Source organism: Salmo salar, chromosome ssa09, assembly GCF_905237065.1.
Source record: "Salmo salar chromosome ssa09, Ssal_v3.1, whole genome shotgun sequence".
Classification (NCBI taxonomy): domain Eukaryota; kingdom Metazoa; phylum Chordata; class Actinopteri; order Salmoniformes; family Salmonidae; genus Salmo; species Salmo salar.
This window is the reverse complement of record NC_059450.1, coordinates 87966407-87992224: the sequence shown is the minus strand read 5'-3', so window position 1 is coordinate 87992224 and position 25818 is coordinate 87966407. Positions and strand designations below refer to the sequence as shown.

At 46.2% G+C, this 25818-nt stretch overlaps 1 protein-coding gene across 1 annotated transcript; it reads right to left on the bottom strand.

Moving 5' to 3' along the window:
• Positions 1-15914: 15914 nt before the first annotated feature.
• Positions 15915-18435, bottom strand: LOC106612127 (D(1) dopamine receptor-like). The gene has a single exon (XM_014213017.2). The coding sequence runs from the start codon at positions 18430-18432 to the stop codon at positions 17284-17286; it is 1149 nt and encodes a 382-aa protein (XP_014068492.2). The 5' UTR covers positions 18433-18435; the 3' UTR covers positions 15915-17283.
• Positions 18436-25818: the final 7383 nt, after the last annotated feature.

Sequence of the window (25818 nt, the reverse complement as noted above, 5' to 3'; positions counted from 1 at the left end):
AAACGTTTTCATGTACGAGTCCAGCACTTCTTTTTATTTTCTCCGTCTTTCTTTTTGGTGAGAACAATGTTGAGAGGTCCTAGCTGAGAGGCTGCCTTAATGCCTGCGTTCTCTCCACACTTATGTATTCCACACTTCAATAATTGATCACACAACACTCGTGATAGGTTGACACAGCAAACATATTCAGAAACATTTAAACACAGAAAACGTGAGAAGAAAAAGGAAAGCTCTTTGTCTCCATGGGACACCCTCTCTCCCAGGTCTGAGTCAGTCCCTGATCAAATCAACACTTTATTTGTCACATGCGCCGAATACAACAGGTACAACCTGTTGAATACAACCTTACAGTGAAATGCTTACAAGCCCTTAACCAACAATGCTTTAAAAAGTTAAGAAGAAAAACGTGTTAAGTAAAATAGAAAATAAGACTAACAAATAATTAAACAGCAGCAGTAAAATAACAGTAGCGAGGCTATATACAGGGGTTACCAGTACAGAGTCAATGTGCGGGGGCACAGGTTAGTTGAGGTAATATGTACATGTAGGTAGAGTTAAAGTGACTATGCGTAGATACTAAACAGAGAGTAGCAGCAGCATAAAAGAGGGGTCTGGGTAGCCCTTTGATTAGCTGTTCAGGAGTCTTATGGCTACCAGGAGTGTTTTGACCTTACTACCCAGGATTGTAATTCAATTTTCCTAATACTATACATTGTATTACAATAAGAAAGGGAGGAACAAATGGCTGATATATTTGACTGGCTGTTAACTCATTTGTCCCGGAGACAGGCTTGTCTACAGTATAATCTTTGACCCTATAATCCATTGATTTATATTGACCCTACAGCTGATTTGTCCTGAATGTGATTGTTCATAGAATGACAATGGAATGGAGAGACTCTCTTACAGTGACTGGGGAGGAGGAACACATGTACTTATTGAACACCTGATTTACTTAAAGGGAAAGGGGGATACCTAGTCAGTTGTACAACTGAATGCATTCAACTGAAATGCGTCTTCCACATTTAACCCAACCCTTTAAGAGGTGAGAGAGAGGTGCGGGGGGGGGCTGCCTTAACCTGTTAGGGCTAGGGGGCAGTATTGACACGGCCAGATATTAAATCGGGTACGTTTTCTCTGGTTACTACTCCTGCCCAGTAACTAGAATATGCATATAATTATTGGCTTTGGATAGAAAACACCCTAAAGTTTCTAAAACTGTTTGAATGGTGTCTGTGAGTATAACAGAACTCAAATGGCAGGCCAAAATCTGAGAAGATTCCATGCAGGAAGTGGCCTGTCTGACAAGTTGTGTTTCATCTTGGCTCTTTTTATTGAAGACTGAGGATCTTTGCTCTAACGTGACACTTCCTACGGCTCCCATAGGCTCTCAGAGCCCGGGAAAAAGCTGAACGATATCGAGGCAGCCTCTGGCTGAAACACATTATCGCTTTTGGCAAGTGGCCGATCAGAGTACTATGGGCTTAGGCGCGTGCACGAGTCGACCCCATGCTTTATTTTCTTTCGTCTGTTTACCTAAACGCAGATTCCCGGTCGGAATATTATCGCTTTATGACAAAAATGGCATAAAAATTGATTTTAAACAGAGGTTGACATGCTTCGAAGTACGGTAATGGAATATTTAGAATTTTTTTGTCACGAATTGCGCCATGCTCGTCACCCTTATTTACCCTTTCGGATAGTGTCTTGAACGCACGAACAAAACGCCGCTGTTTGGATATAACTATGGATTATTTGGAACCAAACCAACATTTGTTATTGAAGTAGAAGTCCTGGGAGTGCATTCTGACAAAGACAGCAAAGGTAATAACATTTTTCTTATAGTAAATGTGACTTTGCTGAGTGCTAAACTTGCTGGGTGTCTAAATAGCTAGCCCTGTGATGCCGGGCTATCTACTGAGAATATTGCGAAATGTGCTTTCACCGAAAAGCTATTTTAAAATCGGACATATCGAGTGCATAGAGGAGTTCTGTATCTATAATTCTTAAAATAATTGTTATGCTTTTTGTGAACGTTTATCGTGAGTAATTTAGTAAATTCACCGGCAGTGTTCGGTGGGAATGCTAGTCACATGCTAGTCACATGCTAATGTAAAAAGCTGGTTTTTGATATAAATATGAACTTGATTGAACAAAACATGCATGTATTGTATAACATAATGTCCTAGGGTTGTCATCTGATGAAGATCATCAAAGGTTAGTGCTGCATTTAGCTGTGGTTTGGGTTTATGTGACATTATATGCTAGCTTGAAAAATGGGTGTCTGATTATTTCTGGCTGGGTACTCTGCTGACATAATCTAATGTTTTGCTTTCGTTGTAAAGCCTTTTTGAAATCGGACAGTGTGGTTAGATTAACGAGAGTCTTGTCTTTAAAATGGTGTAAAATAGTCATATGTTTGAAAAATTGAAGTTTTTGCATTTGAGGTTTTTGAATAACGCGCCACGGGATTACACTGGCTGTTACGTAGGTGGGACGATTTCGTCCCACATACCCTAGAGAGGTTAATCGACATTCACATTTTCAGAGCCCGGGGAACAGTGGGTTAACTGCCTTGCTCAGGGGTAGCTCGGGGATTCGAGCCCAACGCTCTAACCACTAGGCTACGTGCAGTCCATGTAGCATAAACATAGCCCGTGATCATGGCTCTCAATTCCATTACATTACACATAAGAGTCATTGGACAAATGCGTGTTTTGTACGAGTACATTTTTTTAAAGAACCCCCGATGCTCAATGTGAACATCAACGCGCATCGCTTGCTGTACGGTTTCAGCGAGGAATAATTTTCAAAAAACGAAAAGGTTAAATTGATACACACTCTGACAGGGTTAGTGTTCCCACACGGCCATAACTCCATGTTACAGAGCTTGTTTACGGAAAACAGACGATAGACAAGAGGCAACCACCTGTGCTAATTAGCTATCCAGCATGCTCTGAACACCTATATGTAAGCATAACTCAGGAAGTGTAGTTTCATTGGATGGAGGCACATATCTGTATGGATCTGTAACTGCTACAGTAAGTATATATTTTTATTTGAAGGATTCTTTCTCGCTGATGAAAGATGAGGGCCATATGTTTCGAAAGCCTTATCGCATGTAATTATTATTGATGTTTCTAAATGTTAAAACACAGCATCGGGATTGTAGTTCACATGAGCCAGTTGTGGGGGAAGCTAATGCCTGAGAACTGTAGGGAGAAGGAAGAATGTTTCGAGAGCTAGCATAAACGTAGCCACATGTAACATATGGATTTGCATACGCATCAAAAGTCCCAATTTTTCACTTTTCAATTTTTTGCGTTATTACATAAAACTGATCAGAATTCCAAATTCATGTCGGAAAATATTGCAGGGGTGTGATGTAATATGGAAGACCCGGCAAGCCACGCTATTCCCTTTAATTTAAACTCCAACAGAAATAATTTCAAATGTATAACTTCAAATTAAACCAAATTGTTTGCACTCATAACTACTGGTTTCAATTTCATTTTCCAGCCAACTAACAAGCAAATACTTCATGAATTTGTTACAAATCAACTTGCAAGGTTGCTAGCCAACTAGCCTGCTAAAGTTAGCCCTACTAGCCTGTGAACATTAGCCATAATAGCCTGTTAACATTAGCCAACTAGCCTGCTAATGTTATGTTAGCACTGAATAAGTTAGCCAGCTATCGTCACCTAGCTTACATTCACCTAGCTTACATTCAAGTAAAACAAATGTTTGGAAATACATTACGCCATCTAACCATATATCATAGTTTTTTTTGCTATATGCAGTGATCTTAGCCAGCTAACATTAGCTATTTGGCTAATAATGTTAGCTATTAGCCTAGCCAACCAAAACGACTATGATCGGCATGCTAGAGCCCAACAACATAACCGCACATCAAAAGAGAGACTTACAGATTGATGGTTGGGGATGAGAAGGTAACGGCGCTCACAGTTGCCCCTACCCCTAGCGGCCGGTTTCCAGGTCAGAGAGAGAGAGAGAGAGAGAGAGAGAGAGAGAGAGAGAGAGAAATCTCCTACCATCAGGATAAAGGTAAGACCCAGATGAAGACCGTGTCGAAGTAACAATGTTTCTAACAGCAACAGGGGCAAAGGTACAGGATGGCAGTCAGGCTCAGGCAGAGTGGTCAGGTGGGTGGGTACAGGGCCAGGACAGGCAAGGGTCAAAAACCAGGAGGACGAGAAAAGAGAGACTGGGGAAAAGCAGGAGATGACACAAAAACGCTGGTTGGCTCGACAAACTGGCAACAGACAAACAGACAACACAGGTATAAATACACAGGCGATAATGGGGAAGATGGGCGACACCTGGAGGGGGGTGGAGACAATCCCAAAGACAGGTGAAACAGATCAGGGTGTGACATCTACAGAGTAATATATACATGTTACAGTGAGTTTCTAACTCAGTTGACACTGGCCTGTCCCTTAAAGGTAGGATGCTATTTAAATGACTCACACCTTACAAAGGTAGGACTACCCAAATCGAGATCTCTTTGCATAAAAAAGCCTCAGTATGATGTGTTTCTGCTTCTTGAAGGGATGCTTCCACCATATACAGAAGATAAAATATTATTTCATGTTCTGTCACATCTCACATCACATCCTATTTGTAATGTCTTTAACCTTCTAACCTCCTCTGCTACATATTGCCTGCATCCCAAATGGCACCCTATTCCATATGTAGTGCACTACTTTTGACCAGAGCCCATTGGTAGTGCAGCATATAGGGAATAACAGGGTGCCATATGGGGCTCAACCATATCATTTTATTTTGTATGTACGATGTACAGTATGTGTGTGCTTTACTGCGCGCCATTGCCTTTGGGACAATACAGATCTATTGAATTGAATCGCATAGAATTGAATCTCACAGGTTCCATCCAGGGTCGAGACCAGACAAGTTCACTATGATCCCACTGCTAGAGTGTGTGTGTGTGTGTGTGTGTGTGTGTGCTCACAATCATAGTGAGCCTCTGCACAGTTGAAAAGGATCCTTCCTCCCACAGACATCTCTGTGTGCAGCCTGGTGAGTTTTATCCTCTCTGACGAGTGATCGCCTCTAGTGTTTCAACCCTAGACAGAATACTCTTCATCTTAACATTTCATCCCAACACACACACCCACAGAGAGAGAGAGAGAGAGAGAGAGAGACAGACAGACAGACAGACAGACAGACAGACAGACAGACAGACAGACAGACAGACAGACAGACAGACAGACAGACAGACAGACAGACAGACAGACAGACAGACAGACAGACAGACAGACAGACAGACAGACAGACAGACAGGAAGAAATGGTTCAGCTCTGTGTATCGGAAGAGAGGGGGACGAGAGAAAAGCCCATCACTCAAATACACACACACTGCAAATCCATTGTCACCGAGGTTACAAGCTGAAGAAACAATCTGCCTCAGAGAAAAGAGGAAGAGAGAGAGAGGCTAAGAGAGAGAAAGAAGAGTGAGAGAGGGAGGGAGGCTAAGAGAGAGAGAGAGAGAGAAAGAAGAGAGAGGGAGAGAGAGAGAGAGTGAGAGAGGCTAATCGAGATTGAGGGTGGAGAGAAAGAAGAGAGAGAAGAGAGAGATGCTAAGAGAGACAGAGAGATGAGAAGACAGCAGGTTAGAACAAGTGATGGACTCAGCTTTACACAAATGGGCTAGGAATAGAAACACAAACATTTATTAGTGTGTGTGTGTGTGTGTGTGTGTGTGTGTGTGTGTGTGTGTGTGTGTGTGTGTGTGTGTGTGTGTGTGTGTGTGTGTGTGTGTGTGTGTGTGTGTGTGTGTGTGTGTGTGTGTAGAATACTTTTAGCTCTGTTTATGTTGAGAACAGGAGTGATTGTTTCTGATGTCGAAAGTCTCCAAACCCTGTTCCCACACTCTGAGTCTCAGCTGGGTCCCTGTGTGCATGTGTGCAACTGGAATTAACTGGAAACAGCCAACCATTACAGGTCGTAAGCAACTAGAAGCAACTGGAAACAGCCAGCCATTACAGGTCGTAAGCAACTAGAAGCAACTGGAAACAGCCAGCCATTACAGGTCGTAAGCAACTAGAAGCAACTGGAAACAGCCAGCCATTACGGGTCGTAAACAACTAGAAGCAACTGGAAACAGCCAGCCATTACGGGTCGTAAGCAACTAGAAGCAACTGGAAACAGCCAGCCATTACAGGTCAAAAGCAACTAGAAGCAACTGGAAACAGCCAGCCATTACAGGTCAAAAGCAACTAGAAGCAACTGGAAACAGCCAGCCATTACAGGTCAAAAGCAACTAGAAGCAACTGGAAACAGCCAGCCATTACAGGTCAAAAGCAACTAGAAGCAACTGGAAACAGCCAGCCATTACAGGTCAAAAGCAACTAGAAGCAACTGGAAACAGCCAGCCATTACAGGTCGTAGGTAACTTGTCGTAGGTAACAATAGTGGTCAACAAAGGGGTCAAAGGTCAGGATATATGCATATGTTATTAACTTATACACATCCAACAGATTTTTTTTTTTACTTTTACTGTTGAAAAGTGATATCCCAAGTATAAATACAGTAAAGTACACACACTAAAAGGTAAAACAAATATATATGTTTTGAGTAAAATAATGTTTTTTACACACAACTGCAATGTTGGTCTGATGGGAATCCGTGATGTCATCGGCCTCCCCCTTGCTTGAAGAACAAAGGAGGAGCAGTCGAGAACAAAAGACGAAAGGCCCAGCCCCCAACTTGTGATGTCATGACAGACCAGGACCACCTATTGAAATGTACATATGTTTTTACTCACCAAGGTAACAGCACACAGAGAGAGAGAGAGAGAGAGAGAGAGAGAGAGAGAGAGAGAGAGAGAGAGAGAGAGAGAGAGAGAGAGAGAGACTCAGTGTGGGAACAGGGTTTGGAGACTTTTGACATCAGAAACAATCACTCCTGTTCTCAACATAAACAGAGCTAAAACTATTCTACACACACACATAGCTTTAATCAATGTTTAAGTATTTCTGACTCCATCACTTGTTTTAAGCCGCTCTCTTCTTGTCTCTCTATCTCTCCTCCTCAAACTCACTTTCTCTCAGCCTCTCACTCATTCTCTCTCCCTCCGTCTTCATCTCTTCATCTCTTTATGCTAACCGTGAGTGACAGCGATGATTCATGCCACAAGGTGCCCCAGACCAGATGTTCCCTGGTATTAACATGAACCGGTCGCAGGGAGAATGCCTGTGACCTCACAGTCCTAGCTACAGTAGCTTACCATCTTTCCTCTCCACTGTCCTATACTCCAAAACCCAGTGTTTTATATCACTTTATACTGACCGTGAATGACAGCGATGACAAGGTGCCCGAGACCAGAAGTTCCCACCTCCCCTCACCAGTCGCCCTGGTGGTCCCCATAAGCTAGCCTTCGCCCACCTCCCTTCACCAGCCACCATGGTGGTCCCCATAAGCTAGCCTTCACCCACCTCCCTTCACCAGCCACCATGGTGGTCCCCATAAGCTAGCCTTCGCCCACCTCCCCTCACCAGCCGCCATGGTGGTCCCTATAAGCTAGCCTTCACCCACCTCCCCTCACCAGCCGCCATGGTGGTCCCCATAAGCTAGCCTTCACCCACTTCCCCTCACCAGCCACCATGGTGGTCCCCATAAGCTAGCCTTCACCCACTTCCCCTCACCAGCCACCATGGTGGTCCCCATAAGCTAGCCTTCACCCACCTCCCTTCACCAGCCACCATGGTGGTCCCCATAAGCTAGCCTTCACCTCTCCAACTATCCTGGCATAGTTCCGTACCTCTCACTGTGTTCTATGTCCTTGTTTCAGAGTAAATCTCTAAAGTCCTCCTTTGGTTCCTCTCTCCTCAGCACTTCTCCTCCAATAGTCTCCTCACTTCCCTCTGAAGATCCTCACTAACCCCTTTAGAGACAGAGTCAGAGATGACAAGACGATAGGAATTGAGGAAGGATTTTTGAGATTCTCTCCCTGTCCTAGCTTCCTTGTCTTGTTTCCCTGTTGATAACTAGAGTGCAGGCAGCAGGCAGCTGTCCCAATCATCTTCCTCATCCACAAGATGGAGAGGAGGAGAGGAGGAGAGGACACTGTGGGACTGGGCTGGATTTCCTGAGTGTTTCCTGACACGATTAAAACAAAATGAGTTACAGATACAGAGTAAAAAATATAATTACACATTTCAATTAAAGACTGATTACTGAGTGACACATTCAGAGTAAAACGAATGAACATTTAAGAGATTAAATAAGACCATAAACTTAGATACAAAATATTCTTCATCCTAACCTTATATCCCAACACACACATACACAAAGATACAGAGAGAGAGAGATGCCAGATGCTCAGCAGGTTCTGCTCACACCTACTGGCCTGAGGCCAAACCACACGACCAACAACATTGGACACTTTATGGAACACAAAGCCTTCACTATCTCATCCTGGAATATCCAAGGCCTGAGGTCATCTGCCTTTGGCCTAAAGAGCAGGAGCCTGGACTTCACCAAAGAAATCAGAAATACAGACATTGTCATCCTACAAGAAACATGGTATAGAAGAGATGGACCCACCGGTTGCCCTCTAGGTTACAGAGAGCTGGTAGTCCCATCCACCAAACTACCAGGTGTGAAACAGGGAAGGGACTCAGGGGGTATGCTAATTTGGTATAGAGCAGACCTAACTCACTCTATTAAATGAATCAAAACAGGAACATTTTACATTTGGCTAGAAATTCAAAAGGAAATGATCTCAACAGAGAAAGATGTCCTCCTGTGTTCTACCTATATCCCCCCACTAGAATCCTCATACTTTAATGAAGACAGCTTCTCCATCCTGGAGGGGGAAATCAATCATTTCTAGGCCCAGGAACATGTACTAGTCTGTGGCGACCTAAATGCCAGAACCAGACAAGAACCTGACACCCTCAATACACAGGGGGACAAACACATTTCATTTTAGTCATTTAGCAGACGCTCTTATCCAGAGCGACTTACAATGCATACATTTCATTTCATGCATTTTTTTATTTAATTTAATTTTTTCTTTTTTTTGTATTGGCCCCCCGTGGGAATCAAACCCACAACCCTGGCATTGCACACACCATGCTGGCGTTGCAAACACCATGCTCTACCAACTGAGCCACAGCTAAACACCTACCTGGAGGTGACAGCATTCCCTCCCCCATCTGCCCCCCTAGGCACAACTATGACAACATAACCAACAAAAACGGGTCACAACTCCTGCAGCTCTGTCGCACGCTGGGTATGTACATAGTCAATGGTAGACTTCGAGGGGACTCCTACAGTAGGTACACCTATAGCTCATCTCTTGGCAGTAGTACTGTAGACTACTTTATCACTGACCTCAACCCAGAGTCTCTCAGAGCGTTCACAGTCAGCCCACTGACACCCCTATCAGATCACAGCAAAATCACAGTCTACTTGAACAGAGCAATACTCAATCATGAGGCATCAAATCCAAAGGAACTGAGTAATATTAAGAAATGCTATAGATGGAAGGAAAGTAGTGTAGAAACTTACCAAAAAACAATTAGGCAACAACAACTTAAATCCCTTTTAGACAACTTCCTGGACAAAACGTTCCACTGTAATAGTGAAGGTGTAAACTTGGCAGTAGAAAACCTAAAAAGTATATTTGACCTCTCAGCTTCCCTATCAAATCCAAAAATTAACAACAATGACAAATGGTTTGATGAAGAATGCAAAAACCTAAGAAAGAAATTGAGAAAACCTATCCAACCAAAAACACAGAGACCCAGAAAACCTGAGTCTACACCTTCACTATGGTGAATCACTAAAACAATACAGAAATACACTACGGAAAAAGAAGGAACAGCATGTCAGAAATCAGCTCAATGTAATTGTAGAATCCATAGAATCTGTGAACAATCTGAGAGACAAGGCAAGAAGGGCCTTCTATGCCATCAAAAGGAACATAAAATCAATATACCAATTAGGATATAAAGTACTTGAATCAGTTATAGAACCCATTGCCCTTTATGGTTGTGAGGTCTGGGGTCCGCTCACCAACCAAGAATTCGCAAAATGGGACAAACACCAAATTGAGAGTGTATGCAGAATTCTGCAAAAATATCCTCAGTGTACAACGTAAAACACCGAATAATGCATGCAGAGCAGAATTAGGCCGATACCCGCTAATTATCAAAATCCAGAAAAGAGCCGTTAAAATTCTACCATCACATACAGAGAAATGAACCTGGAGAAGAGCACCCTAAGCAAGCTGGTCCTGGGGCTCTGTTCACAAACACAAACAGACCCCACAGAGCCCCAGAACAGCAACACAATTAGACCCAAGCAAATAATGTGAAAACAAAAACATAATTACTTGACACATTGGAAAGAATTTACAAAAATAACAGAGCAAAAAATAATGCTATTTGGCCCTAAAGAGAGTGTACACAGTGGCAGAATACCTGACCACTGTGACTGACCCAAAATTCAGATTCAGTGAGCATAGCCTTGCTATTGAGAAAGGCCGCCGAAGGCAGACCTGGCTATGTGCACATTCCCCACAAAATGAGGTGGAAACTGAACTGCACTTCCTAACCTCCTGCAAAATGTTTGACCATATTAGAGGCACATATTTCCCTCAGATTACACAGACCCACAAAGAATTAGAAAACAAATCCAATTTTGATAAACTCCCATATCTATTGGGTGAAATACCACAGTGTGCAATCACAGCAGCAAGATTTGGGACCTGTTGCCACAAGAAAAGGGCAACCAGTAAAGAACAAACACCATTGTAAATACAAACCATAATTATGTTAATTTATTTTCCCTTTTGTACTTTAACTATTTGCACATCTTTATAACACTGTATATATACATAATATGACATTTGTAATGTCTTTATTCTTTTGGAACTTCTGTGAGTGTAATGTTTACTATAAATGTTGTATTGTTTATTTCACTTTGGTTTATTATCTATTGCACTTGCTTTGGCAATGTTAACATATGTTTCCCATGCCAATAAAGCCCCAGAGAGACATACAGACTTCATAGGGAACAGGATGCCACTTGAGATGGACCCAGAGAGACAGACAGAAACAGGTGTCATCATCATCAATATGTCTCTACCACCCTGCCTGCCTGCCTGCCTGCCTCCCTCCAACCCTACCCCCCTCCCTCCCTCCTTTCTTCCTCTCTCCCTCCCTCACTAGTTCAGTTCAGGGCCCCAGCCATCACTCTGAATGATGTCAGTCACATTAATTGCTGTCCCCTTGCTGTGGCCCTCTAATACAGCCCCCAGCACGCTTCAGGACATTCTGCTGACACTGAGGCAAGGGCAGTACTGAACGTACTGAACATCAGAACACTGCACAACACTGTCATCCCACTGCAGAACTGTGCTCCGCTGTGTGTGTGTGTGTGTGTGTGTGTGTGTGTGTGTGTGTGTGTGTGTGTGTGTGTGTGTGTGTGTGTGTGTGTGTGTGTGTGTGTGTGTGTGTGTGTGTGTGTGTGTGTGTGTGTACAGTCTACAGTACAATATGAGAGAGGCTTTGGCTGAGAGACAGAGCGTTCCTCTCGTCAGGTTTGATAACATTGGAGGTATGACATTAACTTCAGAGTGACTAACCTGGAACCCAAAGTGAATGTTGTTCTGGTGACTATTGACTATTGCTTTTATTCAGTGATCCACACTATTCACTGGAGATGACGAGGAAGACGCAATGGGTGCAAAGCCCTGCAAAAGACTAGCCGCCCTGTCCAGGGGGTGGTACATCAAGCTGCCTCACGCTACAGAAACAGGAGATAAACACCTGCCCTATGGGCCATTCTTGCTCGGACAAAGCTACTTCACTGTACTTCTATTCAGCGTGGATCAGGCATAGGCCTTAGTAATCATCAGCATACCACAGATAGAGGCCATATGATGAAAATGAAAACACATCTATAATATTTATTCAGAAAGAATAGCTGTATACTGGCACACAGACACATAGCTGTTATAGGATCTACAATGAGATGCTTCCAGTCGAGATAACAGCTATTGGTTTCAGAGAGGTAATAAACAAATGGCATCCTATTCCCTATATAGTGCACTACTTTATACTAGAGCCTCATGGGCCGTGGTCAAAAGTAATGCACTATACGGTGTAGGGTGTCGTTTGGGACACAGACTTTCTTTCTTGGCTCCATGTCGGTTTCATGACAATCACACGGTCGTTTGTTTTAATTAGTTTCCCCCCCAGATAATTAAGGGGAAACTTTTAATGAGAAATTCAGACATGACACAAAAATTATAAAAATATTCCTAAAATGACTATGTAATAGCTGGCCACCCAGGGAGATCGTTCAAGATTGGACATCTCTCCATGTCCTAAGGATGATGAGAATTGCCTACAAAACCAGACACTTGATGCAACAGTGAACGCTATCACCATCAAGTAGACTTGAGTTTTGCTAGGGAGCTGCACTTCCTAACCTCCTGCCAAATGTATGACCATATTAGAGACATATTTCCTTCAGATTACACAGATCCACAAAGAATTTGAAAACAAATCCAATTTTGATAAACTCCCATATCTATTGGGTGAAATACCACAGTGTGCCATCACAGCAGCAAGATATGTGACCTGTTGCCACAAGAAAAGGGCAACCAGAGAAGAACAAACACCATTGTAAATACACCCCATAATTATGTTAATTTATTTTCCCTTTTGTACTTTAACTATTTGCACATCATTACAACACTGTATATAGACATAATATGACATTTGTAATGTCTTTATTCTTTTGGAACTTCTGTGAGTGTAATGTTTACTATAAATGTTGTATTGTTTATTTCACTTTGGTTTATTATCTATTGCACTTGCTTTGGCAATGTTAACATATGTTTCCCATGCCAATAAAGCCCTTAGAGAGAGAGAGAAATGCAGAGGCTGCATCCCAAATTGCACCTTATGGGTCCTGATAAAAGGTAGTGCACTTTATGGGGAACAGGATGCCACTTGAGATGGACCCAGAGAGACAGACAGACGTTATAGGGAACAGCATGCCACTTGAGATGGACCCAGAGAGACAGACAGACGTTATAGGGAACAGCATGCCACTTGAGATGGACCCAGAGAGACAGACAGACTTGAGTTTTGCTAGGGTGTTGTGGACAGGGGTGGCAGATGGCCGTAATCCCATGACGCATGACTCTGGATCAGAATGTTGCGTTTTTAATCCCAGTTGTTGAGACAATTAAAAACAAATGTTTTAACCCTATCCCAAACCTTAACCCTTACCTTAACCATTTGCAATGAGTGCCTAAACTTAACCTTTAACTTTGAAAGTTGACATTTGGAGAAATGGAACCATACAGAGCAGCAGGAGCTACAAAAACACTTCAAAATTTGACATTTGGAGAATGTGGCTGAACGTCTAGTGGGAGAGCTTGTTGAGTCACCTGGCATTGCTTTGGAAAAGCCACAGACAGTGGGAGAGCTTGTTGAGTCACCTGGCTTTGCTTTGGAAAAGCCACAGACAGTGGGAGAGCTTGTTGAGTCACCTGGCTTTGCTTTGGAAAAGCCACAGACAGTGGGAGAGCTTGTTGAGTCACCTGGCATTGCTTTGGAAAAGCCACAGACAGTGGGAGAGCTTGTTGAGTCACCTGGCTTTGCTTTGGAAAAGCCACAGACAGTGGGAGAGCTTGTTGAGTCACCTGGCATTGCTTTGGAAAAGCCACAGACAGTGGGAGAGCTTGTTGAGTCACCTGGCTTTGCTTTGGAAAAGCCACAGACAGTGGGAGAGCTTGTTGAGTCACCTGGCTTTGCTTTGGAAAAGCCACAGACAGTGGGAGAGCTTGTTGAGTCACCTGGCATTGCTTTGGAAAAGCCACAGACAGTGCAAGATGAGTAGCTCATTAGTAAGGTAAAACACTTTGGAGGGGGATTGAAAATGGTGTTCCAAATTAAATTGATGTTTGTTATGAAAAAGCCTTACGCTTTCTGAATTTCATTACCATCATTAGAAAGATTATTCAGTTGACCATCATTTGGTGTTCCCCCATCAATTAAAACAATTGCAGTATTGGTATGGACTTGAACAACACTCAAAGTTACTGTTTGTAAGAGAACACATTGTAAAAAATAACATATTTTATTGAAGTATTGTATTACATCTCTTCACTTTTCTAATAAAGTGTCCCTGTTTTTTAACATTCTGTTAAATTCACAATAATGCACACAATGTATATCTCTATTGGACAGTCTGAAAGCCTTCTAGCTGCTTCAGTAGAGCAGTTTCTAAGTCACTTGTGGATAAATTCACATGTTTATGTTCATACATAAATATGATTTGGTTTGAGTCTTAAACCCCTATGACATTTGAGATCTGTAGCGGTCACTGTGTGTGTGTGTGTGTGTGTGTGTGTGTGTGTGTGTGTGTGTGTGTGTGTGTGTGTGTGTGTGTGTGTGTGTGTGTGTGTGTGTGTGTGTGTGTGTGTGTGTGTGTGTGTGTGTGTGTGTGTGTGTGTGTGTGTGTGTGTGTGTGTGTGTGTGTGCGCGTGTTACCTGCCCAGTCTGTGGATTATCAGTCTCGGAGAATCGTTAGCACAGCTCTCTCTCCTCCTGTACTCTGTCACACACAGTCTTAATATCACATCCTGCACCCTTTTTCATCTCTACTGTCGTCTGCAGTCACTGGACTCACTGGATCAGAGTCCAGTCTGGGGCCCTGACTCACTGTAGTATCTACTTTATAGAGACACCAGACTCACTGGATCAGAGTCCAGTCTGGGGCCCTGACTCACTGTAGTATCTACTCTATAGAGACACCAGACTCACTGGATCAGAGTCCAGTCTGGGGCCCTGACTCACTGTAGTATCTACTTTATAGAGACACCAGACTCACTGGATCAGAGTCCAGTCTGGGGCCCTGACTCACTGTAGTATCTACTTTATAGAGACACCAGACTCACTGTAGTATCTACTTTATAGAGACACCAGACTCACTGGATCAGAGTCCAGTCTGGGGCCCTGACTCACTGTAGTATCTACTTTATAGAGACACCAGACTCACTGGATCAGAGTCCAGTCTGGGGCCCTGACTCACTGTAGTATCTACTCTATAGAGACACCAGACTCACTGGATCAGAGTCCAGTCTGGGGCCCTGACTCACTGTAGTATCTACTCTATAGAGACACCAGACTCACTGGATCAGAGTCCAGTCTGGGGCCCTGACTCACTGTAGTATCTACTCTATAGAGACACCAGACTCACTGGATCAGAGTCCAGTCTGGGGCCCTGACTCACTGTAGTATCTACTCTATAGAGACACCAGACTCACTGGATCAGAGTCCAGTCTGGGGCCCTGACTCACTGTAGTATCTACTTTATAGAGACACCAGACTCACTGGATCAGAGTCCAGTCTGGGGCCCTGACTCACTGTAGTATCTACTTTATAGAGACACCAGACTCACTGGATCAGAGTCCAGTCTGGGGCCCTGACTCACTGTAGTATCTACTCTATAGAGACACCAGACTCACTGGATCAGAGTCCAGTCTGGGGCCCTGACTCACTGTAGTATCTACTCTATAGAGACACCAGACTCACTGGATCAGAGTCCAGTCTGGGGCCCTGACTCACTGTAGTATCTACTCTATAGAGACACCAGACTCACTGGATCAGAGTCCAGTCTGGGGCCCTGACTCACTGTAGTATCTACTCTATAGAGACACCAGACTCACTGGATCAGAGTCCAGTCTGGGGCCCTGACTCACTGTAGTATCTACTTTATAGAGACACCAGACTCACTGGATCAGAGTCCAGTCTGGGGCCCTGACTCACTGTAGTATCTACTTTATAGAGACACCAGACTCACTGGATCAGAGTCCAGTCTGGGGCCCTGACTCACTGTAGTATCTACTTTATAGAGACACCAGACTCACTGTAGTATCTACTTTATAGAGACACCAGACTCACTGGATCAGAGTCCAGTCTGGGGCCCTGACTCACTGTAGTATCTACTTTATAGAGACACCAGACTCACTGGATCAGAGTCCAGTCTGGGGCCCTGACTCACTGTAGTATCTACTCTATAGAGACACCAGACTCACTGGATCAGAGTCCAGTCTGGGGCCCTGACTCACTGTAGTATCTACTCTATAGAGACACCAGACTCACTGGATCAGAGTCCAGTCTGGGGCCCTGACTCACTGTAGTATCTACTCTATAGAGACACCAGACTCACTGGATCAGAGTCCAGTCTGGGGCCCTGACTCACTGTAGTATCTACTCTATAGAGACACCAGACTCACTGGATCAGAGTCCAGTCTGGGGCCCTGACTCACTGTAGTATCTACTTTATAGAGACACCAGACTCACTGGATCAGAGTCCAGTCTGGGGCCCTGACTCACTGTAGTATCTACTTTATAGAGACACCAGACTCACTGGATCAGAGTCCAGTCTGGGGCCCTGACTCACTGTAGTATCTACTCTATAGAGACACCAGACTCACTGGATCAGAGTCCAGTCTGGGGCCCTGACTCACTGTAGTATCTACTCTATAGAGACACCAGACTCACTGGATCAGAGTCCAGTCTGGGGCCCTGACTCACTGTAGTATCTACTCTATAGAGACACCAGACTCACTGGATCAGAGTCCAGTCTGGGGCCCTGACTCACTGTAGTATCTACTCTATAGAGACACCAGACTCACTGGATCAGAGTCCAGTCTGGGGCCCTGACTCACTGTAGTATCTACTTTATAGAGACACCAGGCTCACTGTAGTATCTACTTTATAGAGACACCAGACTCACTGTAGTATCTACTTTATAGAGACACCAGACTCACTGTAGTATCTACTCTATAGAGACACTGTTTCACTAGACTTCCCGCATTCACTGCACAGTCAGGGACACTGCACAGTCAGGGACACTGCACAGTCAGGGACACTGCACAGTCAGGGACACTGCACAGTCAGGGACACTGCACAGTCAGGGACACTGCACAGTGTCGCTCATCTCTTATTGCAGTGCCAATTCAGATCACACTGCATGATAGGTGGTGGCACCCTCAACGACAACATCAAACCTTTTACACCAAGGTTGTAATGCTTACTCTGCTTTCTTATGGCGATACAACACACCAGATGATGGCATGCCATGGTTCTCTGTTGTTCCATGACAGCTGGTTCTGTAGATCCTCTTCTGGTCCTGTAGATCCTCTTCTGAGACCAGTGTCTTAGCAGATGTTGTATTACCACTGGGAGTTCTGAGGCTCTGAGCTCATTTCTTATTGAGACATGCTGTGATCTCCGGGACAGAGTCTGTTGCAGCCCAGGAGGATAGAGAAGGCCTTACGGAAGTCTGGGTTGAAGGCGTATATGACGGGGTTGATGGAAGAGTTGGCCCAGCCCAACCACACAAACACATCAAACATAGTGGGGCTGATACAGGTGAAGGAGGCCGCGGCACCGCGGGGCGACGGCTCACAGAACGGCACCATGCAGTTCAGGATGAAGAAGGGCAGCCAGCAGCACACGAACACGCCCACGATCAGAGTCAGCGTCTTCAGGACCTTTGTCTCCCGTTTGAACGTCATCTTGAACGAGCTCTCTGATTCGGAGATGCTGGATCCTCCGCCACCTCCACCCATACTGTTCTGTCGGTTCTTGGCACTCTCTGCGGCCCTTTCTAGGGTAGCGATGCATCTGATCTGACGGTGAGTGATGCGGTAGATTTGGGTGTAGGTGGCCACCATGATGATCACTGGGATATAGAAGCTGATCAGAGAGGTAGTGATGGCGTAGGTCCGGTTCAGGCTGAAGTGACAGTTGTCCCAGTCCCGGGGGGCCTGATGTGTGTTGTCATCCCCAACAGGGTTAGAGGAGTCTGGGGGGGCCTGGAGGCCGTAGGGGGTGGTTGTGGATGTAGTGATGGAGGTAGAGGTAAAGGTCTGGGCTTTGTGCCAGTTGAGCTGGACGGGGATGAAGGAGATGAGGACGGAGAGCGTCCAGGCCACGCTGATCATCACGAACGCCACTTTAGGAGTCATCTTCCTCTCATAGCGAAACGGGCTGGATATTGCCCAGTAACGGTCCACGCTGATCACACACAGGTTCAAGATGGATGCCGTGGAGCACATGATGTCGAATGCCACCCAAGTGTTGCAGAACGAGCCAAATGGCCAGAACCCTGCGACCTCCGTCACGGCCTTCCACGGCATCACCAGGACAGCGACCAGGAGGTCGGAGACAGCCAACGAGATCACAAAGAAGTTGGTGACTTTGGAACGCAGGTGACGGCACTTGATGACGGCGGCACACACAAGGATGTTGCCGAGCAACGTGGAGATGATGAGCAGCGAGAGGAAACAGCCAGTCAGGACGCGGGTTGAGGAGTCATCCAATAAGACGCCCCTGTCGCTGTCTGTGATGACCATAGTGTCATTCGTCAGATCCATCTTTGGTGGGGAGGGAAGATGTGTGTGTGTGTGTGTGGTGGGGGAGGGGAGGGGCGGGGGGACTGGGGGACTGGGGGAGAGGGGTCAATCAGCTCATAGTGTAGAGAAGAGCCGCGTTACAAGGAAAGCCCCCTGGGTTTCTCCTTTTCATCCAAACAAACATCTCTGATAACATCTTCTTGTTTGTTTGTGTCCCTTGATAACAAATAACAACAAGGTAAAAGACATTCCAGGCAGCCTCTCTCTGTATCAGTTCTGATATCCTTTGTCCTGGACAGGTGGATGGTTGTACATATTCCCACAGGGATAGTAGAGGTTTTAGATCTCGGTACAGGGTGAGAGGAGTCCTTCTGTCTGCTATATCCCATGTGTCCTGTGGACAGACAGAAAGACAGGTAGACGGGTCCCAGGCTGACCGAGGTGACTCTCCCTACCATCAGCACTGGTCCCAGGCTGACCGAGGTGACTCTCCCTACCATCAGCACTGGTCCCAGGCTGACCGAGGTGACTCTCCCTACCATCAGCACTGGTCCCAGGCTGACCGAGGTGACTCTCCCTACCATCAGCACTGGTCCCAGAGGACTGACAACATAGCCTCATCAGCGTCAGATCATGAATAGTGTGAGCCTACACAATAGTGGTTCTCAGAATAGAACTAGGTTGTATATTTTTCCTTAATAGTGTCTGTTTAATAGTTACATTATTTTGAATAACAATCATGTTGTGTTACTTACTCTGCCTCTTTGAAATACCTTTCCATGGTTCCCTGATAGAGAGAATTAGCTTCTGTGTTGTTTTCACATGCTTTAACGCCATAGAATGTACTGGCAGGTCCGGGGACATCAGATTTTTAGTACAAAAATCTTTGGCTAGAAAATGAAGTCATATTCTCTTCTATTCAATTATATTGTATTGTATTATATTGTATTCTAGTATATAGAATACTTTACTATTTAATTCAATTATATTCTAGTTTCCCAGTGTATGTTTTTGCATACCTAGGATGCTTTGTAAAAATGAGTGTGGATTAGAACTAGATCAACTATTTAACATCCAGCCAGATCCATATAAGCAGTTACTCACCAATCTACTCAGGACAAGGCAACCATGAGATTTCATAGGGCAGCATCACTTCTCCAAAAGTACATTCCTTTGGGAAAACATAATGAATCTATTTGAATAAGAACGTGTTTGTTGGGGATTGAGTTCTGTTCACTCTCTGTAAAGCTATGGCAAATAACCGAGGCTATATTGTGAAGCCGCACCGTAGTTACCAATTAGATCCATGTCAAAGAACGAAGGTAACAAATCAATGGGGTAGTGACAGGCGACCTCCGACCTAAGTCTTGACTTCAGACCATCAGTTAATGAACGACGGTATACGGACAGACACGACGGTTGCAGGAGCACAATGATCATTTGATTTGACAGTTGATTCGGCCTAACATCCCTGACGCTTTCTGAAGTTGCGCGCGAAAGCACTTCGTTTGCGCAACGCTTCCCTCAGCGGAGTCAAGTCCGGTATATCCGCTCTCCCGGTCTCCCAGTCTCCGCAACACCAAAGGCACCGAGAGGTCTCACTACCACCAGCCACCCCGTTTCACATCACTGCTGTGACGTCACATTGGCCATTCGAAGAGGAGACCACATGAGACGATTGTCGTTTGGTTTATCCCCCTGCATGCGCACTTCATTCCGGTCTGGAAAAATGTGAGCAAATCTGGTAATCTCTACTCAATCTTCACCCGTTTTTTTATTTATATAAAAATGAGAATTAGACACTCTTCCAGAATAAAACGTTGACATTTTACAAACCTCATTGAGGAGTATCCTCCTACTTGTGTTTCTTCTTGAATAAGTGTTACTGAATAATAAAGATTTCTTCAACCTTTTAGAGCATTAGTGTTCAAGGTCATTTAGGGAGAGACTATTTCCGGATGCACTTGGACACACAGGTCCCTGAGGCCACCTAATGGAGAGAGAGAGAATACTGATGGATGAATGGATGGATGAAGGGATGTCTATAAATCCATCTATCTGTGAAGGATGTGACCTGTGGGTAGACGAGGTCATTCAATCAATCCGAATAATTAGTGATGACCTGTGAAAGATAACTTAATGTCTAGTCAGCACATTAGCCTACCCATCAAACTCCCAGTTTACGTCCCAAATGTTACCCTATTCCCTAGATACTGCACTACTTTTGTAGTCCACTATGTAGGAAATAGGTTAACATTTGGGACATTGCCAAGTTTCTCTCCATCAGAATAGAGTGCCTTTCTTGTACAACGCAAAGGCACCTCGGTTTTAGCCCCTGCTGATGCAGGTGAAATAGTGTACGTCATCAACTAATAAATTGTTTGCTTCTCTAAAAATAAAACAATTTGACAATAGCTTTCATAGTCCTAGTTGTGTCTGTCTATCAGCTAGAACAGGCTGCTAGAACAGGCTGCTAAAACAGGCAGCTAGAACAGGCAGCTAGAACAGGCAGCTGGAACAGGCAACTGGAACAGGCAGCTAGAACAGGCTGCTAGAACAGGCTGCTAAAACAGGCAACTGATACAGGCAGCTGGAACAGGCAGCTAGAACAGGCTGCTAGAACAGGCTACTAGAACAGGCTGCTAAAACAGGCAGCTAGAACAGGCAGCTAGAACAGGCAGCTAGAACAGGCAACTGGAACAGGCAGCTAGAACAGGCAGCTAGAACAGGCTGCTAGAACAGGCTGCTAGAACAGGCAGCTAAAACAGGCAACTGGAACAGGCAGCTGGAACAGGCAGCTAGAACAGGCTGCTGGAACAGGCAGCTAGAACAGGCTGCTGTAACAGGCAACTGGAACAGGCAGCTGGAACAGGCAGCTAAAACAGGCAGCTAGAACAGGCTGCTAAAACAGGCAACTGGAACAGGCAGCTAGAACAGGCAGCTAGAACAGGCTGCTAAAACAGGCAACTGGAACAGGCAGCTAGAACAGGCAGCTAGAACAGGCTGCTAGAACATGCTGCTAAAACAGGCAACTGATACAGGCAGCTGGAACAGGCAGCTAGAACAGGCAGCTAGAACAGGCTACTAGAACAGGCTACTAGAACAGGCTGCTAAAACAGGCAGCTAGAACAGGCAGCTAGAACAGGCAGCTAGAACAGGCTGCTATAACAGGCAACTGGAACAGGCAGCTAGAACAGGCTGCTAGAACAGGCAGCTAAAACAGGCAACTGGAACAGGCAACTGGAACAGGCAGCTGGAACAGGCAGCTAGAACAGGCAGCTAGAACAGGCTGCTGGAACAGGCAGCTAGAACAGGCTGCTGTAACAGGCAACTGGAACAGGCAGCTAGAACAGGCAGCTAAAACAGGCAGCTAGAACAGGCTGCTAAAACAGGCAACTGGAACAGGCAGCTAGAACAGGCAGCTAGAACAGGCAGCTAGAACAGGCTGCTAAAACAGGCTGCTGGAGAAGGCAGCTAGAACAGGCTGCTGTAACAGGCAACTGGAACAGGCAGCTAGATCAGGCAGCTGGAACAGGCAGCTAGAACAGGCTGCTGTAACAGGCAAGTGGAACAGGCAGCTGGAACAGGCTGCTGTATCAGGGAACTGGAACCGGCAGCTAGAACAGACAGCTGGAACAGGCAGCTAGAACAGGCTGCTGTAACAGGCAACTGGAACAGGCAGCTGGGACAGGCAGCTGGAACAGGCTGCTGTAACAGGCAACTGTAACAGGCAGCTAGAACAGGCAGCTGGAACAGGCAGCTAGAACAGGTTGCTAAAACAGGCAACTGGAACAGGCAGCTGGAACAGGCTGCTGTATCAGGGAACTGGAACAGGCAGCTGGAACAGGCAGCTAGAACAGGCTGCTAAAACAGGCAACTGGAACAGGCAGCTGGAACAGGCTGCTAAAACAGGCAACTGGAACAGGCAACTGGAACAGGCAGCTGGAACAGGCAGCTAGAACAGGCTGCTAAAACAGGCAACTGGAACATGCAGCTAGAACAGGCTGCTGGATCAGGGAGCTAGAACAGGCTGCTGTAACAGGCAACTGGAACAGGCAGCTGGAACAGGCAGCTGTATCAGGGAACTGGAACAGGCAGCTAGAACAGGCAGCTGGAACAGGGTGCTAGAACAGGCTGCTGTAACAGGCAACTGTAACAGGCAGCTGGAACATGCAGCTATAACAGGCAGCTGGAAAATGCAGCTAGAACAGGCAGCTGGAACAGGCAGCTAGAACAGGCTGCTAAAACAGGCAACTGGAACAGGCAGCTGGAACAGGCTGCTAAAACAGGCAACTGGAACAGGCAGCTGGAACAGGCAGCTGGAACAGGCAGCTAGAACAGGCTGCTAAAACAGGCAACTGGAACAGGCAGCTAGAACAGGCAGCTGGAACAGGGAGTTGGAACAGGCAGCTAGAACAGGCTGCTAAAACAGTTAACTGGAACAGGCAGCTGGAACAGGCAGCTAGAACAGGCAGCTAGAACAGGCAGCTGCAACAGGCAGCTAGAACAGGCTGCTAAAACAGGCAGCTGGAACAGGCAGCTGCAACAGGCAGCTGTAACAGGCAACTGGAACATGCAGCTAGAACAGGCAAATGGAACATGCAGCTAGAACAGGCAGCTGGAACATGCAGCTAGAACAGGCAGCTGGAACAGGCAGCTGGAACAGGCTGCTAAAACAGGCAACTGGAACAGGCCGCTAAAACAGGCAACTGGAACAGGCAGCTGGAACAAGCAGCTGGAACAGGCAGCTAGAACAGGCAACTAAAACAGGTAACTGGAACAGGCAGCTGGAACAGGCAGCTAGACCAGGCTGCTAAAACAGGCAACTGGAACAGGCAGCTGGAACAGGCTTTTAAAACAGGCAACTGGAACAGGCAGCTGGAACAAGCAGCTAGAACAGGCAGCTGGGACAGGCAGCTAGAACAGGCAGCTAAAACAGGCAACTGGAACATGCAGCTAGAACAGGCTGCTGGATCAGGGAGCTAGAACAGGCAGCTAGAACAGGCAGCTGGAAGAGGGTGCTAGAACAGGCTGCTGTAACAGGCAACTAGAACAGGCAGCTGGAACAGGCTGCTAAAACAGGCAACTGGAACAGATAGTTAGAACAGGCTGCTAAAACAGGCAACTGGAACAGATAGTTAGAACAGGCTGCTAAAACAGGCAGCTAGAACAGACTGCTGTAACAGGCAACTGGAACAGGCAGCTGGAACAGGCAGCTGGAACAGGCTGCTGTAACAGGCAACTGGAACAGGCAGCTAGAACAGGTTGCTAAAACAGGCAACTGGAACAAGCAGCTAGAACAGGCAGCTGGAACAGGGTGCTAGAACAGGCTGCTGTAACAGGCAACTGTAACAGGCAGCTGGAACAGGCTGCTGTATCAGGGAACTGGAACAGTCAGCTGGAACAGGCAGCTAGAACAGGCTGCTAAAACAGGCAACTGGAACAGGCAGCTGGAACAGGCTGCTAAAACAGGCAACTGGAACAGGCAACTGGAACAGGCAGCTGGAACAGGCAGCTGGAACAGGCAGCTAGAACAGGCTGCTAAAACAGGCAACTGGAACAGGCAGCTGTATCAGGGAACTGGAACAGGCAGCTAGAACAAGCAGCTGGAACAGGGTGCTTGAACAGGCTGCTGTAACAGGCAACTCTAACAGGCAGCTGGAACATGCAGCTAGAACAGGCAGCTGGAACATGCAGCTAGAACAGGCAGCTGGAACAGGCAGCTAGAACAGGCTGCTAAAACAGGCAACTGGAACAGGCAGCTGGAACAGGCTGCTAAAACAGGCAACTGGAACAGGCAGCTGGAACAGGCTGCTAAAACAGGCAACTGGAACAGGCAGCTAGAACAGGCAGCTGGAACAGGGAGTTGGAACAGGCAGCTAGAACAGGCTGCTAAAACAGGCAACTGGAACAGGCAGCTAGAACAAGCAGCTGGAACAGGGTGCTTGAACAGGCTGCTGTAACAGGCAACTCTAACAGGCAGCTGGAACATGCAGCTAGAACAGGCAGCTGGAACATGCAGCTAGAACAGGCAGCTGGAACAGGCAGCTAGAACAGGCTGCTAAAACAGGCAACTGGAACAGGCAGCTGGAACAGGCTGCTAAAACAGGCAACTGGAACAGGCAGCTGGAACAGGCTGCTAAAACAGGCAACTGGAACAGGCAGCTAGAACAGGCAGCTGGAACAGGGAGTTGGAACAGGCAGCTAGAACAGGCTGCTAAAACAGGCAACTGGAACAGGCAGCTGGAACAGGCAGTTGGAACAGGCAGCTAGAACAGGCAGCTGCAACAGGCAGCTAGAACAGGCAGCTGCAACAGGCAGCTAGAACAGGCTGCTAAAACAGGCAGCTGGAACAAGCAGCTGCAACAGGCAGCTGTAACAGGCAACTGGAACAGGCAGCTAGAACAGGCAAATGGAACATGCAGCTAGAACAGGCAGCTGGAACCTTCAGCTAGAACAGGCAGCTGGAACAGGCAGCTAGAACAGGCTGCCAAAACAGGCAACTGGAACAGGCAGCTGGAACAGGCAGCTTGAACAGGCTGCTAAAACAGGCAACTGGAACAGGCAGCTGGAACAAGCAGCTGGAACAGGCAGCTAGAACAGGCTGCTAAAACAGGTAATTGGAACAGGCAGCTGGAACAGGCTGCTAAAACAGGCAACTGGAACAGGCAGCTGGAACAAGCAGCTGCAACAGGCAGCTAGAACAGGCTGCTAAAATAGGCAACTGGAACAGGCAGCTGGAACAGGCAGCTGGAACAGGCAGCTAGACCAGGCAACTGGAACAGGCAACTGGAACAGGCAGCTAGAACAGGCTGCTAAAACAGGCAACTGGAACAGGCAGATGGAACAGGCAGTTGGAACTGGCTGCTAAAACAGGCAACTACAACAGGCAACTGGAACAGGCAACTGGAACATGCAGCTAGAACAGGCAGCTGGAACAGGCAGCGAGAACAGGCAGCTGCAACAGGCAACTAGAACAGGCAACTGGAACTGGCTGCTAAAACAGGCAACTAGAACAGGCTGCTAAAACAGGCAACTGGAACAGGCTGCTAAAACAGGCAGCTGTAACAAGCAACTGGAACAGGCAGCTAGAACAGGCAGCTGGTACAGGCAGCTGGAACAGGCTGCTAAACAGGCAACTGGCACAGGCTGCTAAAACAGGCAACTGGTACAGGCAACTAGAACAGGCAGCTAGAACAGGCTGCAAAACAGGCAACTGGAACAGGCAACTGGAACAGGCTGCTTAAACAGGCAGCTAGAACAGGCAGCTGGAACAGGCAACTGCAACAGGCTGACGGAACAGGCAACTAGCGTGTAGAGCCACATTGAGTTAGCAGCTCAGTGATCGACACTGACAAACATATGTTAAATAACAACAGAGCAAAT